General features: G+C 40.0%; 1 protein-coding gene and 1 non-coding gene across 2 annotated transcripts in view; one reads left to right on the top strand and one right to left on the bottom strand.

Annotated features, from left to right (window-relative positions):
• Positions 1-6,976: 6,976 nt before the first annotated feature.
• Positions 6,977-15,327, top strand: part of SNX3 (sorting nexin 3) — a 50,393-nt gene continuing 42,042 nt past the window's right edge. Inside the window, exon 1 of the mRNA XM_043592061.1 lies at positions 6,977-8,099. Within this exon, the coding sequence (XP_043447996.1) occupies positions 7,938-8,099 (162 nt within the window). The 5' untranslated portion in view covers positions 6,977-7,937. The remainder of the gene's footprint in view (positions 8,100-15,327) is intronic.
• LOC122490754 lies at positions 12,837-12,943 on the bottom strand. Its single transcript, XR_006299262.1, has one exon. It is a non-coding gene; the product is annotated as a U6 spliceosomal RNA (small nuclear RNA).

The raw sequence follows: 15,327 nt of genomic DNA, 5'->3' as shown, positions 1-15,327 counted from the left end.
GTCAGGGGTGGACAAAAAGTAATATTTACAGCAAAAAGGATTTAAATATTAGAGATACTGTGTAAGGGCAAATAGGATGAGACCAATTTTAGACATGTTGAGCTTGAATTAGACAATAAGACAACAAATGGAAAGAGCATACGGATATCTGTGTGATATCTGTGTGGATATCTGTGTGGTGTGATGCATGGTAAGTATTGTAGTGATACACCCACTCCAAGTTGAGATCTTTATAGATTTGGGAGCATTAGACAGCTTAGTGGATCAAGCCCTGGTCCAGCAGGTTTGGTCAAGCTCTCTACCAAAGCCAACCCACAGGTCCTGGACAAATATATCTCTTATGCAGATATGTTTCCAAATGAGTAGTTAGAAGAGTTTACTTCTTTTGCAAATACAATTAGGAATCAACCTGGTATGCCTGGGAGTGTATGTCCTGGTGCCTAAGATCTTTCACTAGAACACTAGCACCAATCCACAGATATTTATTTGCCAGGCCCTCCATGTTCCAATAAGAGTTGTGGCGCTGTTTGTATCCTGACATCCTCCTTTGACTTGGCATCTCATAAACTTTTGGTCTGAACAGTTTTCAATTGTTAGTGCAGTACTTTCGTAGGGTCAAGCAGGGGTAAATATTTTTCAAGTCCATTCACTTTTCTACATTCCCACCATTAACCATCTTAGTTGTGCCGAAGTGACCTTTCTAAACTAAAAATCAAATCAAATCACTCCTATTCAGTGGTTTCCTTTAGAATGCCTTTAGATAACATCCAGAACCATATACATGGACTGTATGGTCCTCATGGCCTTGTCCCTCTGGCCTTAGTCCTTTCTATTCCCTTTTCATTCCAGTAGCACTGAACTATGTGTAGCTCCTGAGCTATGCTCTTTCTTTCCTCTGGGCCCCTGCATGTTTATCTCTATCTCCAGAAGGCACCTCCTACACACATGCACACCCCATCACAGGCACCTTGGCCGTCAGACGCCAACTTTCTGTCTTAGTCTTCTTGCCACTTCCTTCTGGCATTCTTCCCTTACTACCCTCAAGACTGGGCAATACAGCTCTTATCACACCCCACTCACATGGCTTGTTCATTTTTATGTCTCTATGACCATTCTGAAAGATCCTGGAAGCAAGAACTGTGTCTTGTGTACCACCTTCCCTCTTCTCCATGCTCCTCCTTCCCCTAGTACCAAAAACATTGGTTTATTGTGGATGCTCAGTGCATATTTGTCACATGAATGGCCAGAAGGACCTAAAAGTCCAAAGAGGAACATATCTGTTCACCTAAAGAGACCATATGATGCCACTGTTTCTGGAATGGGACTCGCTCCCCACCCCACCAGTTCATCAACTAATCTTGCATTCTTGAAATTCTCTAGATCTTTGCTACTCATTGTGGTCTGGAGACCAGCAGCATTGGCATTACCTGGACCTTGTTAGAAATATAAAATCTCAGACTTCATCCTGGAACTCCTGGATCAGAATCTGCATTTTACAAGGTCCCCAGGTGATCTGTATGCACATTAATATTTGAGAAACACTGCTCTAGATAACATTGGTAGTTTTTTAGTCAGAAAGTTGGTAATCCTGGTTTCCAGTGCTCCCACAGCTGAGGACTTATTTTTGCCCTGATCCAGGTGTATACCAAGCTTGCCTGTCCTTACATGTTTGAAATAAGTTACTTTGCATGTCAGGGGCCCTATTGCAAAAGGCATCCTGTACCTGCCCCTCCCCGGCCCTGAAATCAACCACTCAACTAAAAACAGGAATAGCTCCTTGTCATGGGTGCTTCTGACTTCTAGACATTGAATCCAGCACTGTCTATCAGAAGAATCCCTCCTTTCCCAGGAATAGGACTTATATCCCTGATGTCTGAGCAGTCTTCAGCCATTGGTTGGGAGCAGCTCATGGGAAATGTGGCCTTGGAGCAAATGCAGTAATGAAAATCAGAGCACAGCAGCTGAGGCCATAGGTTAATTATGTTTCCTGAGGCTGGAGATCTGAGAGGCACATTCTCATGGCTACCACAAAGAGTATGGAGAAGATATAGGAAAAAAGGAATAATTAGTGGAGAAGAATTTGAAAAAAACAAAAGAGAGTGGTTCTGATGTTAATACAACCAGCTGGACACTGCCTGCTTTACCAAAACAGAAGAGGCACTAAATAAAAAAAAAGGGGGGGGGCAGAATTATTTGTTTTGGAAGAGATATTTTGTACAGGATCTCAGGGTGGGAATTAAGACTCCTCAAAGGGCATGCCTAAAACACAGCAGGTGGTTACTAACCTGCCTGCTGACACTTAGAGTCACTTTACCCGTAGGTTTTCTTTGTTGAGTGGGGTATGAAACCAGGGCCTGCCTGGCTACCTCCAGTTTCAGGAACACTTAGCCTCTTTAAATAAAACTGTAAACAAATATACAAAGAAAATCAGTGTTAAGATGTATTTAGCTAAAGTATAAGCCTCCCAGAGACTCCAAACTCTTAGACTGTTTAAGGAGCAACCACATGCTGATCTCCTTGACTGTGGAAGTAGAGAGGTTAACCTCTGAGAGGAGAAGGATCTGTCTGATGTGCAACTAGAACAGAGTAACATCATCTCCAAAGCCTTTGATTCTCCAACACCAATTCAGTGTCCAACAATTCAAATCCATTCTGACACAAACTGCCTGAACACTTCAGACACCAGCCTATTCCAACGGGGTGCCAAAGCTATCCACTTCTGCCCAGTCAACTACACATTTGGGGCGTTCTCATAATCTCCTCCCTCTCAGGTTTGATAATTCAACTCAAAGATATCAGAAAAACACTTTCCTTATGCTTGCTGGTTTGTCTCTTCCATTTGGCTCAGGAACAGCCAAATGGAAGAGATGCATAGGGCAAGGTCTGGGGAAGGGATGTGTGGAATTTTTATTTCCTCTCCCGCCTGCCACCTTCCAGGAGATGAGGGTGGGGGAGGGGGTTAACATTTCCCATCCTCTCCTCAAGTATTTGGTCTTTCTGGTGACCAGCTCCCATCCTGAAGCCATCTAGGGGACCTGCCCTGACTCACCTCATTAACATAAACTCAGGTGTGATCAAAAGGGGCTCCTTAGAAATAACAAAAGACACTCTTACCACTCAGAAAATTCCAAAGGTTTTAGGAACTCAGTGCTAGGATCCAGGGATAAAAACTAATATATTTTTTATTACACCAGATACAGTCTCAGGTACAGGAATGAATGAGAAATATAATTCTCACGTGACTTTAAGTGTGATAATACAACCATCTCCAGGCACCTGGGTGGCTCAGTCGGTTAAGCATCTGACTTCAGCTCAGTTCATGAGTTTAAGCCCCGCATTGGGCTCTGTTGCTGACTATTGATCCTGCTTCGGATCTTCTGTCTCCCTCTCTCTCTGCTTCTCCCCCTTGCATTCTCTCTCTCTCAAGAATAAATAAACATTAACAGAAATTAATAACCAAACCATCTCAAATCATTAAATAATAGATTTTTAAAAAATAGATTGCTTAATAAATGGTGTAGGAACAACTAGGTAGTCAAATGGGGGGAAATTTAGATCCATACTTATACTAAAAGAAATACTAGATAGATCAAATATATTTTAAAAAAACCATAAATATTCTAGAAAAAAAATTTTTTTATAAGATGAGGGGGACTTTCTAAGCATGCTTCAAAACTCAGAAGCCCATAAAAGATTGATAAATTCCACTACATAAGTTAAATACAGAGTACACGGTAAAAACCGTTATCGGCAGAGTCAAAAGTTAAACTGAAGAAGATGTTTGCAATTTATATCACATGAAAGGGTTACCTTTTAATATTTAATAAACTCCAACATTAAAAAAGGAAGTCAATGGAAAAATGGGCAAAGAATTTGAACATGTACATCACCAAAAAAGGAAATATGAATAGCTTATAAACATATGACGAGATGCTCAACTGTGCTCAGTTGAATAAGGAATATGCAAATAAAAATACCATTTAGATTAGTGAAGATTAAAAAGTTTTATAACACTTCATGTTGGTGAAGGTATGGACAAAGAGGTACCTTCGTACATTGCTGAACAGGGTGTAAGCTGGTTAAACCTGTACAGAGGAAATTTTGTAATATCTCTGATAAGTATCTATAACTGTATATCCTTTAGGCCCAGTAATTCCATTCACAGCAATTTATCCTATAAATATAATACCATGTGTGTGTAATGATGGCATATTCAAGGCAATTCATCACAATACTGTAATAATGAAAGGTTGAGACCCCATATATATTTGTTAATAGGGGACAAGTTAAATTATGGCACACCGCATAATGGAATACTTTGCTGCTGTACAAGTATGGAACTATCTTCAAGATACATTGTTAAGTGAAATAAGATACAAAACTGTGTATCCTGTGGTGTTATATATACCCTAATAGACTACTGAAGGGACACAATTTTTATCTCTCATGGTCCCATAGTAATACAGGCACACTATAATTTATTTTTTCTAATGTTAGGCACTTAGGAAAACATAAAATTAGTAATGTATTTCTAACATCTTAGCCTATCCCTGGAATATGCTGATGTCTTCCCATTCCTATCCCCACTACAATTGCCAATCTCTCTTGAGTTACCAGTATTAATACCCTGGTTATATATCTTTCCACACTTTTTCCCATGAACATACAAAAATATGTACATATAGATGTACATATCTTTATTATTTTTTTGTTCTGTTTGTTTACCCAAATGAGATAATATATTGGACATATTTTTCTGTGATCTTCACCAATACACCATGGATATTCCTCTTCTAATTCTAATAACTAAAAATAGATATAGTCTTCATTCTGACTAGACATTGCCTGGACAGAGAAAAACTATAAATAGGGTCTTTACTTTCATTCAGTCACTAAATTCTCCTGTTAATTCTAGCAGCTTATTCTTTTTGGGTCTTTCTAGGAATACAATCATATCTCCTGAAAAACAATTTTCCTGCCAATGTTTATACCAGGAAGCTCTTCTTAGCTGTATGACTGCTATAATGCTGGGTTACTATCCTCTCTGACTGCTTCCCACTGCAGGCAACTGTTGCTGCTGTCCAAAACTGCTCTGAGTGGCCTTCAATGAATGAGACAGGAGCTTTCTATGAGAACACCTCAGGATATTTTGTTCAAGTGTCACAGATGACAGCACAATGCCGCAGTTCCTGATCTCTTAGTTCTCATATACTCTAATTCAAAGTGTCATCTTGTAGGGGCCAAGAGCACACCATCCTAAAATATGCTACTTTGGCATATTATTTTCAATTTTTTTAGAGTTTGTTTTGAAAGAGAGAGAATGAGCAGGGGAGGAGTAGAGAGAGGGGAGCAGAGGATCCAAAGCAGGTCTCTGTTGACAGCAGAAAGCCGATGGGGGGTTAAACTCAAGAACAGTGAGATGGTTACCTGAGCTGAAATCAAGAGTCAGACTCTTAACCGACTGAGCCACCCAAGTGCCCCTGGCATGTTATTTTAAATAAAAGTTACTTGGGAAACAGTGAGTGCAAGCACAGTCAGACCCTTCTCTCTGCCCCCTGAAAGCAGGAAATAAATCTCCCACATGAAAGGTATCCTTTTCACACTAAGTTTAAAAAAAAAAAAAAAAGCCTTATCACCAGAGATAGGGACTTTAAAGCCTAGAATGCTATAGAAAAAACCTTGGTACTTTTTACTAATCTATCATCCTAGCCCAAATTCTGCTTAGAATTCCTTACTAATTAAAGCTCCCAAGCTTTAATTAAGCTCTGTGTCAATTCTTCACAGATTTATTGGCTTTTTGTCTAAAAAGTATAAAAACTGCCTGCCTTAGTCATTTCTTTGGATCTCAGTTTTCATTCTCATTGAGCCTCCATGAGCATGTAATTAAATGTTGGTGTTTTTCTCCTGTTAATCTGTCTTATGTCAGTTTGACTCTCAAACCAGCTGGAAGATCTTAAAGGGTAGAATGAAATTTTTTTCCTCCCCCACAATCTGTACTCATTTCTTGAACTCACTGTTGTAATAATACAAGCCAAGTTCCCATTTGGTCTCTGGCAACAGGACACAGGCCCAGCAGAGTCCTGTCTGAGCATACTTATTCTGCTATTCCCTTTACTCTCTGAAAGAGGTATATTCTTGGAAAGGATTTTTCTGACCACCCTGTCTAATGAGCTTGTCTCATTCTCTATTACGTTATCCCAGTTTTATTTTCCTTTTTTTTTTTTTTTTGTTCTTTGTTTTTGCAGTTTTACTTTCCTTACAGCACCAATCATATTGGCAAATTTATTATTTATTTGACTTACTGACTTATTATGTCCCCCCAAGATAGACCATATACTACACTATAAACTTGATGAATTTAGAGAATTTCAGTCTTATTTGCCCTTAGCTCTCTAGCATGTACAACTGAAAAACACCTACTAGACCTTCAACAAACAAGTGTTGAATCAACAAATGTTGAGTTTTCTGGATAATAGTCTATATCATGTTAAAGTAATTTCTTTATTCCAACTGCTCCTAGTGTCATTAGGTTGCCAATGATCTGGGCAATTTTTCAACTTAAGGGACAGATCCAATTATTTAAAGTGAATGAGGTTTCTGAAACTCAACATACTTTTTTTTTTTTTTTCAAAGTTTATTTATTTTTGGGACAGAGAGAGACAGAGCATGAACGGGGGAGGGGCAGAGAAAGAGGGAGACACAGAATCGGAAACAGGCTCCAGGCTCCGAGCCATTAGCCCAGAGCCTGACGCGGGGCTCGAACTCACGGACCGGGAGATCGTGACCTGGCTGAAGTCGGATGCTTAACCGACTCCGCCACCCAGGCGCCCCTCAACATACTTTTAAAAATGTAGATACAATTGCAGAGCTATGACATAAACAGAGACAACTCTAAGTAGATTTTTATCCTTCTACCTCAATGTTCCAAATCTGCATTTGCTAGAGATGAACTACCATCTACTTGTTTTAGCTTTTTTTTTTTTCATTTCTTATAAAGGCTTATCTGAGTTTCATTTCAAATATTGTAAAAATACGTTTTTGTTTTGTCTTGAACTTACTGGAACTTTAGGGAAATGAGGGAAGAAAGTTGCAGGTCACCCAAAATAGGTCATGAAAGGCAGATTTCAGCCTACTCACTACGTTATTTTGTTTTAGACAGCCGACCAGTCCCCAAATGGTGTGACCTTAGTGCTGTGATCTGCCAAGGTCTTTTGTCTGTATTCCACTCTACTACTTTATCTCCCTCCGTTTATCAATCCATACACGTGTATGGTCAAACTGTCAAGTTGATATCAAAATCATGACGTGAGGCACTTGTTAATGGTTGCCTAGAAAGGCATTTTCAGTGGTTCACGGTGAGACGTTTGGTAGGCTGCGACAGTTTTGTTTCGAATGCGGGCACACCCTCCAAAACTCGCCGTTTAACTTTTGTCCCCGCAGCAAGGCCGCGAAGACCATTTCCGTTGTCCCTCCCAACGCTCCAAGCCCAAGCTGCTTGCAGAAAGACAGGAAGCGCCCACCCCCGAGCCCCTAGGTCCCGCAGCACCTCTGCCGCAGCCAGGCGGCGACGCGCCCTCCCGGTGCATTATGGGCGCTGTAGTCTGGCCGGAACCTGCTCGCGACCAGAAGTCCCGTGACCGTCGCCGCTCCTCCGCCGTCTAGCCTGCAGTCCCCCTCCGCGGCCTCAGCTGGGCTTTCCGAGCCCAGGTCGCGGCGTCCCGGAGAGTCAGCTGTTTTTCCCCTGGGCATAAGAGGCGGAAGCCGAAAGGACGCAGGGAGGGGCTTCGCGCGCTGGGTGAACGCCTGTCCTACGTGCTCGTTCGCTTCGCGACCGCTGTGCGCGAGCCCGGTGTCCCCGCGGCGGGCAGCAGCGGCGGCGTCGGTGGAACTCGGAGGGGGCGGAGGGAGTCCGCGGCGGCGGCGGCTGCAGCAGCGAAATGGCGGAGACCGTGGCGGACACCCGGCGGCTGATCACCAAGCCCCAGAACCTTAATGATGCCTACGGGCCGCCCAGCAACTTCCTCGAGATCGATGTGAGCAACCCGCAGACGGTGGGGGTCGGCCGGGGCCGCTTCACCACCTACGAAATCAGGGTCAAGGTGAGGCCGTCTTTTCCCCTTCCAGGGAGACCCCCTCCCGCCCTCCGTGGTCGTCCCCAGCCAACCCACTAGCGAACCCCCTCTGGTGGCTACAGCCGCCCCGGCCAGGAGCCCCGGGCTGACTCGTCGGGCAGCCTTGTCCACGGGCGGGGTCTTGGGCCAGGGCCCTTTTTCATGTAGGGTTTGGAAGGGGGCTGCGGAGTGAGCTGAGCCCAGCACTGGCCCTGGGAGAAGGTGCTCGAAGAAGAGGGCGTGGGTTGAGCGCCGCTTGCCCCTCAAGCAGCTGATCTGGGAATGACATTTGAGTTGGAAAGGTGTAGATCTTTCGAGAACGCTGTACTTCATCGGGAGGGGAGCTACATGTGATTGAAAGGGGGTTTGCGCAAAGTTGAAGTTTTCCCAGTTTTCTTTTCCCGGAGACTTTTTCCAGAGGTGGCCAAGCTGGTTATTCCAGGCCCTTCCTGAGCTACCAAAGTAATCTAGGTTGTACACTTTTCTGAACAGAATCTAGTGGCAGCTCACAAAAGCCTGACGAATTTGGTAGGGCTGAGCCTGGCGAGAACGGAGAATTGACCTTAGCATTCTGGGCCACAGTCGTGCTAAAGGCTGAGGTGTGGCAAGTGTTGTCTACTTCCCAATCCAAAATTGCAACTGCCTTAAGAAAGCCTATTCATTTAGGGATCTTGCTCTCTTAATTTCGAGATTTGCACTTCACTGAATGAAGGAATCAGCTTAAGTAGAAACACACTTATAATTTCATAGCTAGTATTTGATGGCAATAAGTAATTCAGATGATTTGAAAGATGCTAATTGAGAATAGTGCTTCACTTTCACTGTAGTTCACAATTAAAGAACTTGCTTGTGTATGGAAGTATCTTTAAAAATTAATTACATAAAACGAATCTAGCTGTTAAAAACGACAACAGTTTTACTAAAAATTAAGCATAATAAGAATTTCACTTCAGAGTAATCGAAATTTACATAACAAGTTACTATAAATAAATTGAGTAATTTCTCATTAACTTGTGCACTTTCGGCCTGTGTGGTTAAAACAAAAAAAACCCAAAACCTGTAATCTACCATCTTAACGCTTTTTAAGTATACAGTTCAGTAGCGTTAAGTATATTCATATTGTGACACTTACGTACATAAAAATGATTTATCATGTATTGCTATGAAAATGTTAATGATCAAACTTTAAGATATGAAACTAACAGTTTAATGTTATAAGCCACCCTTGTGTCCCTTTGGATGTGTAAAATGTGGACCCTAAGCAGTCTTATTATAGTGAAATTGCAAACTCCAGGCTCCAGTGTACTTAGCGAAGTACTTTACCACATAAGCCTAGTGAAAAAGGCCTTCCTTCCTTTCTTTTTTTTTTTTTTTTAAACTTTTGGTATGATTTTGGATACATGACAGATTGTTCACTAAGAAAAACTTCCTCTTATGCCCTTATTTACCACCATGTTTTCCTTTCCTGTGCTAAAACAGAACTTGGTATTCCTGTTTCTAAACTTCCATAGCTTGTACTTCCTGTCATGCAACTGAAGCAAAATCTCCTGCCTACACTTCCTCCATTTAATAACTTTGTGTTTATGTTGCTGAGTGCAGGGTATTAAATACACTCTAGTATAGCTTAATTATTTAAAAAAAATACATCTGATACTTTACTGAATAGCTGATGTGGCACTTAAAATATAGTGTTCATTTGTATTTTTGAGACTAATTTTTTTTAATATTGGTTAATGAGTTATGGAATTAATAAAGTATACACCCACATTGGTTTTTTGGGGGGGAATGATGTTTATAGTCATAAATGCAAGTATCCTCTAAAAAACTGTGGGTTTCTAATGCTTATGAAATGCCACTGGAGTTTTTCTTAATATATAATGTGTTAGCTTGAAACTTAGGATACCATATAGTAAAGACAATAGGTTTTAAGGAGCATGTGATTTTTGAGAGTAATTACAATCTTGTGTTAAGGGAGAATGGCCAGCAAGATGAATAGGTAAATCATTTTGTAATTTTATTTATTACTGCCTTTCTAAAATGTTGCTGCTGTCCCTAGCCCCTACTGCCTGCATTTTGCTGTTGAATTGCCATGTGGAGTTTGGGCCCTTAAACTATCTTCTAGTTACTCTCTAATTCTGGTCTTGAGAAAAATGTTCAATTTTATAGGCTCTGATTGAAATTACTCTAATTTACAGAGTAATTTTATCTAGATGGTGGCACTTTAGAATGCAAGTTTCCCAATCTCCATTTATCTTTTGGTTTAAGGGTAGTGTTTAAGACTATTAGGATCACTTGATTAGTATCTCTGGGCTTTTGAAAATAATTGGTACATTGTTAATGTTTTTAAAAATTGTTCTAATGGGTAGGTACAGCAGAGAGCACCATAAATGATGAAAGGTTTAGGAAAGCTCAGGGTCTAGAATTATTTTGTCATATTAAAGAGAAGTCTAAAGGGGAAATTCAGTCACTGTTTATGAAGTTTGTACTATAATGTAACCTTAATTTTCTGGGGATTTTGAATTAGTTAAGATCTTCTGTTGTAACTAGAGACAGTGGTCTCAAACAGGAATGAAGTTAAGGATCTTTCTTGAGCCCTGAGTTCAAAGAATAGATTTATCATTTATTAGCAGAATAAGGTACACAATCTAAGTTCCACTTCCCCTCTGTAAAATAGGTATGCTAACAATAGCACCTACATTGTAAGACTAAATGAGATAACGCACATAAGTCTCTTGAGCATTGACTGATAATACTAAGTGTTCAAAAGTTACCTTTTTCTAAATGTGGGTATATTCTAATTTAAAAGGCAGTTATCAATTAACTACATTTTCTGTATTACTGTGCAGTTGAATTAACTAAAATTGTTAGATTTTCTTGGCATGGAAGTATACTTTCATTGAGGCAAGTGTGGCATAGAAGAAGCCGTCTTGTTTAGTACTTAACCAAGTAGCTTGTTTGTTTTAAATTTTTATTTTTTGTGTGATTCCATGTAGAAAGTTGTGATGCCATATTGAGTAGAGTATTTCATATTTTAAGGTACCACATTTCCTATGATGGTACTAGTATTTTTTCCAGTTTTATTGAGGTATATTTGCTGTGTAATGTTCATGTTTAAGGTGTTCAACAGAATGATTTGCTATATGTATATATTATGAAATGATTACCGCAGTAAGTTTAGCTAACATTTAACTCCTCATGTAGTTCATATAGTTACAGAAGTAGCCTTTTAAAATTGAGGCTTATTAAAATATAAAGCTGAACAGTAAAGTTTGATAAACATTTTGACAAGAAAGATGGTCAGTAAAAGTATCATCTTGATAGTGTTTGCCATTCTAAACCTGTATTGGTGATTTTTCTCTAGGTGAGTCCACTCTTTTTTTTTTTTTTTTTTTAAGATTCTTTATTGATTTTTATTTGTTTTTTGAGAGAGAGAGACAGAGAACAAACCGGGGAGGGGCAAAGAGAGAGAGGGAGACATAGAATCTGAAGCAGGCTCCAGGCTCTGAGCTGTCAGCACAGAGCCCGATGTGGGGCTCAAAGTCACAAACTGTGAGATCATGACCTGAGCCGAAGTCAGAGGCTTAACTGACTGAGCCATCCAGGCACCCCGAGTCCTCTCATTTTAAATTGGGAGTTATTAATATCCAGGTTGGAAGCTGAGAAATAAATTAATTCTTAGACTTGTTTTTAGGATTTATAAGAATGTATCATTAAAGGGCCAAAGTAATATTTTAAAGAATCAAGGTATTTTAGTGCCAAAGGACATCTGCAGTATCTATGCAGCTTTCTCAGTTGGCCATGAGATGTCTGATACACATCTTTGCTGCTGGCTAAGGTTGACATCCAGTATCTCCGTTAAGGAAGGGCATGTGGGGGCACCTGGGTGGCTCAGTCGGTTGAGCGTCCGACTTCAGCTCAGGTCATAATCTCACAGTCTGTGAGTTCAAGCCCTGCATTGGGCTCTGTGTTGCCAGCTCAGAGCCTGGAGCCTGCTTCAGATTCTGTGTCTCCTTCTCTGCCCCATCCCCCCTTTCAAAAATAAATAAACATTAAAAAATTTAAAAAAAAAAAAGGAAGGGTATATAACTAGCTTTGAAGATTCTGTTCTTACTTAGTCCATCCCTTAAATTGGGAAGAGGGAGTGGCCTTGCTATATGGGGTTATTAGGGACTGTTCTATCTGTATTGTTCATTTTAGTACATCAGGGACCCAAGGCACAGAAGGTTATCTCTTACCCAAAGTAAATTATCTAACTAGTATTAGAGCCAGGGTTAAATTTGAAGTATTCTGGGTCCTGGTTCAGAACTGCTTCACAGCCACAGTTCATTTAATTCAAAACAGTACATTAAAACCTTTGTTATCAACAGCCTACTGTTGGAGCATCCTCAGGTGTCTGAACCTTTTGAAGGAAATCCCATAGTTGGCACTATGCGGTAATCCACAGTAGGTCGGATGCACGCAGGAGAGAACAACTGCAAAGAGCTTGCTATTAAATTTTGTGCTCTGATGAGATGACCTGAAGAGAAAGTGTTGTTGACTGGCTAATGATGTTATAAAAGAGATTTTTTTTCCTGTGTGTGTTGAAGCTGAAGAAGAGATTTATAACTTGAGTACTTATTCTGTTCAAGGCATTGTGCCATATATATATATATATATATATGTGCCATATATATATATATATATATATATACGTATGTGTGTGTATATATATATATACGTATATATATAAATATGGAATGCTTCACGAATTTGCATGTCATCCTTGTGCAGGGGCTGTGCTAATCTTCTCTGTATCATTCCAATTTTAGTATGTGTGCTGCTGAAGAGATCACTGTTAAATCTATATAATGTGATCTTTGAGGTAACTAAAGAGAACAGATAATAATCCTGTTTTGCAGATGTAAAAGCTGGGGTCCCTGTTGATCCTTTCTTGTCCCTCCCTCATTCTTACTTTTTGTTCCAGTCCTACTGAACTACTTGTATCTCCTGAAGAAGCTGAATTCTCTTTTATCTAGGCCTCTTGTATCTATACACTTCTTCTGCTGTTAAAAACAGTCTTTCTGGGGTGTCCAACTGGCTTGGTTGATGAAGCATGTGACTCTTGACCTTGGGGTTATAGGTTTGAGCACCGCGTTAGGTGTGGAGATTACTTAAAAAAATAAAATCTTAAAAAAAACAAAACAAAACAGTCTTTTCTTTAGTGGCCTTATTTGGCTACTATTACTTGTCCTGTAGGGCTTAGCCTTACTGTCACCTTTTTAGAGATTTTGTTCATCCTTAGAATTTAGACTGGATTTCCTTCTTGTATGCGCTTGTAGCCCTATTGGGATTACGTTGTTTGCTGGTTTGTGATTTCCTTTAGTTCCTGTATCTTCCAGTATAAGCTCCTAGAGGATAGGGACTGTCATTATCACCCTTACTCAACACCTGGCACTGCGCTTGGTGCATAGTGACATTATGAATAAGTGAAATTTAGGAAGGTTAAGTAACTTGCCGTAAGTCATGGGTATTAAATGGCAGAACTTGGATTTGAATCTAGATTCTTCTGACCTTCAGAGCCTGTAGTGAACATTCACCTGGAGCTTTGGACACTGTTGAGATTCTCATTTCATTAGGTAGAGGTGGGATATGGAAAGTGGGAGTTTGAAAAGCACCCCAGCAAGAGCACTTAACTGGTACACAGCAAGGCTTGTTCCTGGTTGCACCATGCTCTCTGTCTCTGAGAAGTATGAGAAAAATATATGGAACCACAGTGATTGGTAGCCATGATGGGATTTAAAAAGGCAAATTCTAAATAAATAGAAATAAACAAATCAACAACTAACCAAAACAAAACAGTGCATCCTGACAGATCCGAGAGCAGAGAGGAAAACCAATGACATTTGCCAAAGATAGAAAACTGTTTTTGGAGGGGAGGCAATTTAGATAGTAGCTGAAAGCATAGCAACTTGTACAGCTTAGCTTTTTGGGAAGAAGGGGAGGATTTTACTGTATTCGGCCAAGACAGATCTCTTCCCCCTTGCACCATCCTTGTCTGTATCACTGTGTAATAATCATGGAGGTAAGCTGGGAGTTCAGAAAATGCAAAATATATATCCATATAAGAAATTACTATATTTTATTAGTATTGCCGTTCTGTCTTTAAAGTGGAACAATCTAAAAGCACTTAACCTTTAGCTATCTTGGTGATTCTTTGTTCATAGAGATTTTCCCTCTCTTCACCATCATAATCATGCTTACCAAAAAAAAAGAAAAAAATGCTGAACTGTTGTTTTTAGATACTTTGATGTTGTACCATATTGTGTTGCTTTTATATAAGCAGACCCAGCAATTTTTTGAATATCAGATAAGAAAGATGGTGTCCAAGAAAAGCAATACTATAATCTTGGTACAGCTGTTTACTGATTTATTAGTTAGATGACTTGAGGCTTTCAACCAAAGTTTTACTTCCTTAAGGAAATACTTAATTTAGAGCCTAGGAATTTTGACATGATGGTAAAGTGGGACATTTGATGTAGCTTTTGCAAGAAAGGTTGTATCCGTTAGGATACAGTTTGGGCCGTTCTCATGGAGACTTCAACAGCAGTTTATTTTTTTTACATGAGAGGTCTCAAGGGCAGTCCTGGGCTGGTACATGACTTGACTGTCTGCTTCCAGCATCACATCCATCTTCTAGCCAAGGGAAGGCATATTCCTGCCCAGTGCCCTTTCCCACAAAGGAAGCTGGGAAATTTAGTCTATCTGGGCAGCCTTGTGAAGATAGGGAGAACACTGTACTTTGCTTTGCCACAGTAGCAAATAAGTGATTGGGATTAGTTCCTGTAGGGTGTGGCTTTAGCAACATTCTGATCATCTTTCTTCATTCTTTCCTTTTTTTTTTTTTTTTTTGTCTGTGCCTGATACTTCAGAGTTTAGAGAGAGTTCATTTGATTTGTAAGAAATAAAATTGATTTCTCATTAGTTTTGACAGTCTTCAATGTGAATGAGTTCTGATCTCTTCCTGAGAATTAATTTTGATGAGTTGAGAAAGGAGACAAACATGAAGATATGGCATATCTGATACAGGGGTGTACCACGGGATTGGGGTTGGATTAGAGATACTGAAAATAGATGATTAACCTTTTTTTTCTTTTCTTTAATGGCTGTATAAAACTATGTAGGCAGTTAGGACTAGCATTTTAACTGATGGTATTGAATGAGTTAATATTCATAAACT

Source organism: Prionailurus bengalensis, chromosome B2, assembly GCF_016509475.1.
Source record: "Prionailurus bengalensis isolate Pbe53 chromosome B2, Fcat_Pben_1.1_paternal_pri, whole genome shotgun sequence".
Classification (NCBI taxonomy): Eukaryota; Metazoa; Chordata; class Mammalia; order Carnivora; family Felidae; genus Prionailurus; species Prionailurus bengalensis.
The sequence above is the reverse complement of the archived record's forward strand: the minus strand, read 5'-3'. Positions and strand labels throughout refer to the sequence as shown.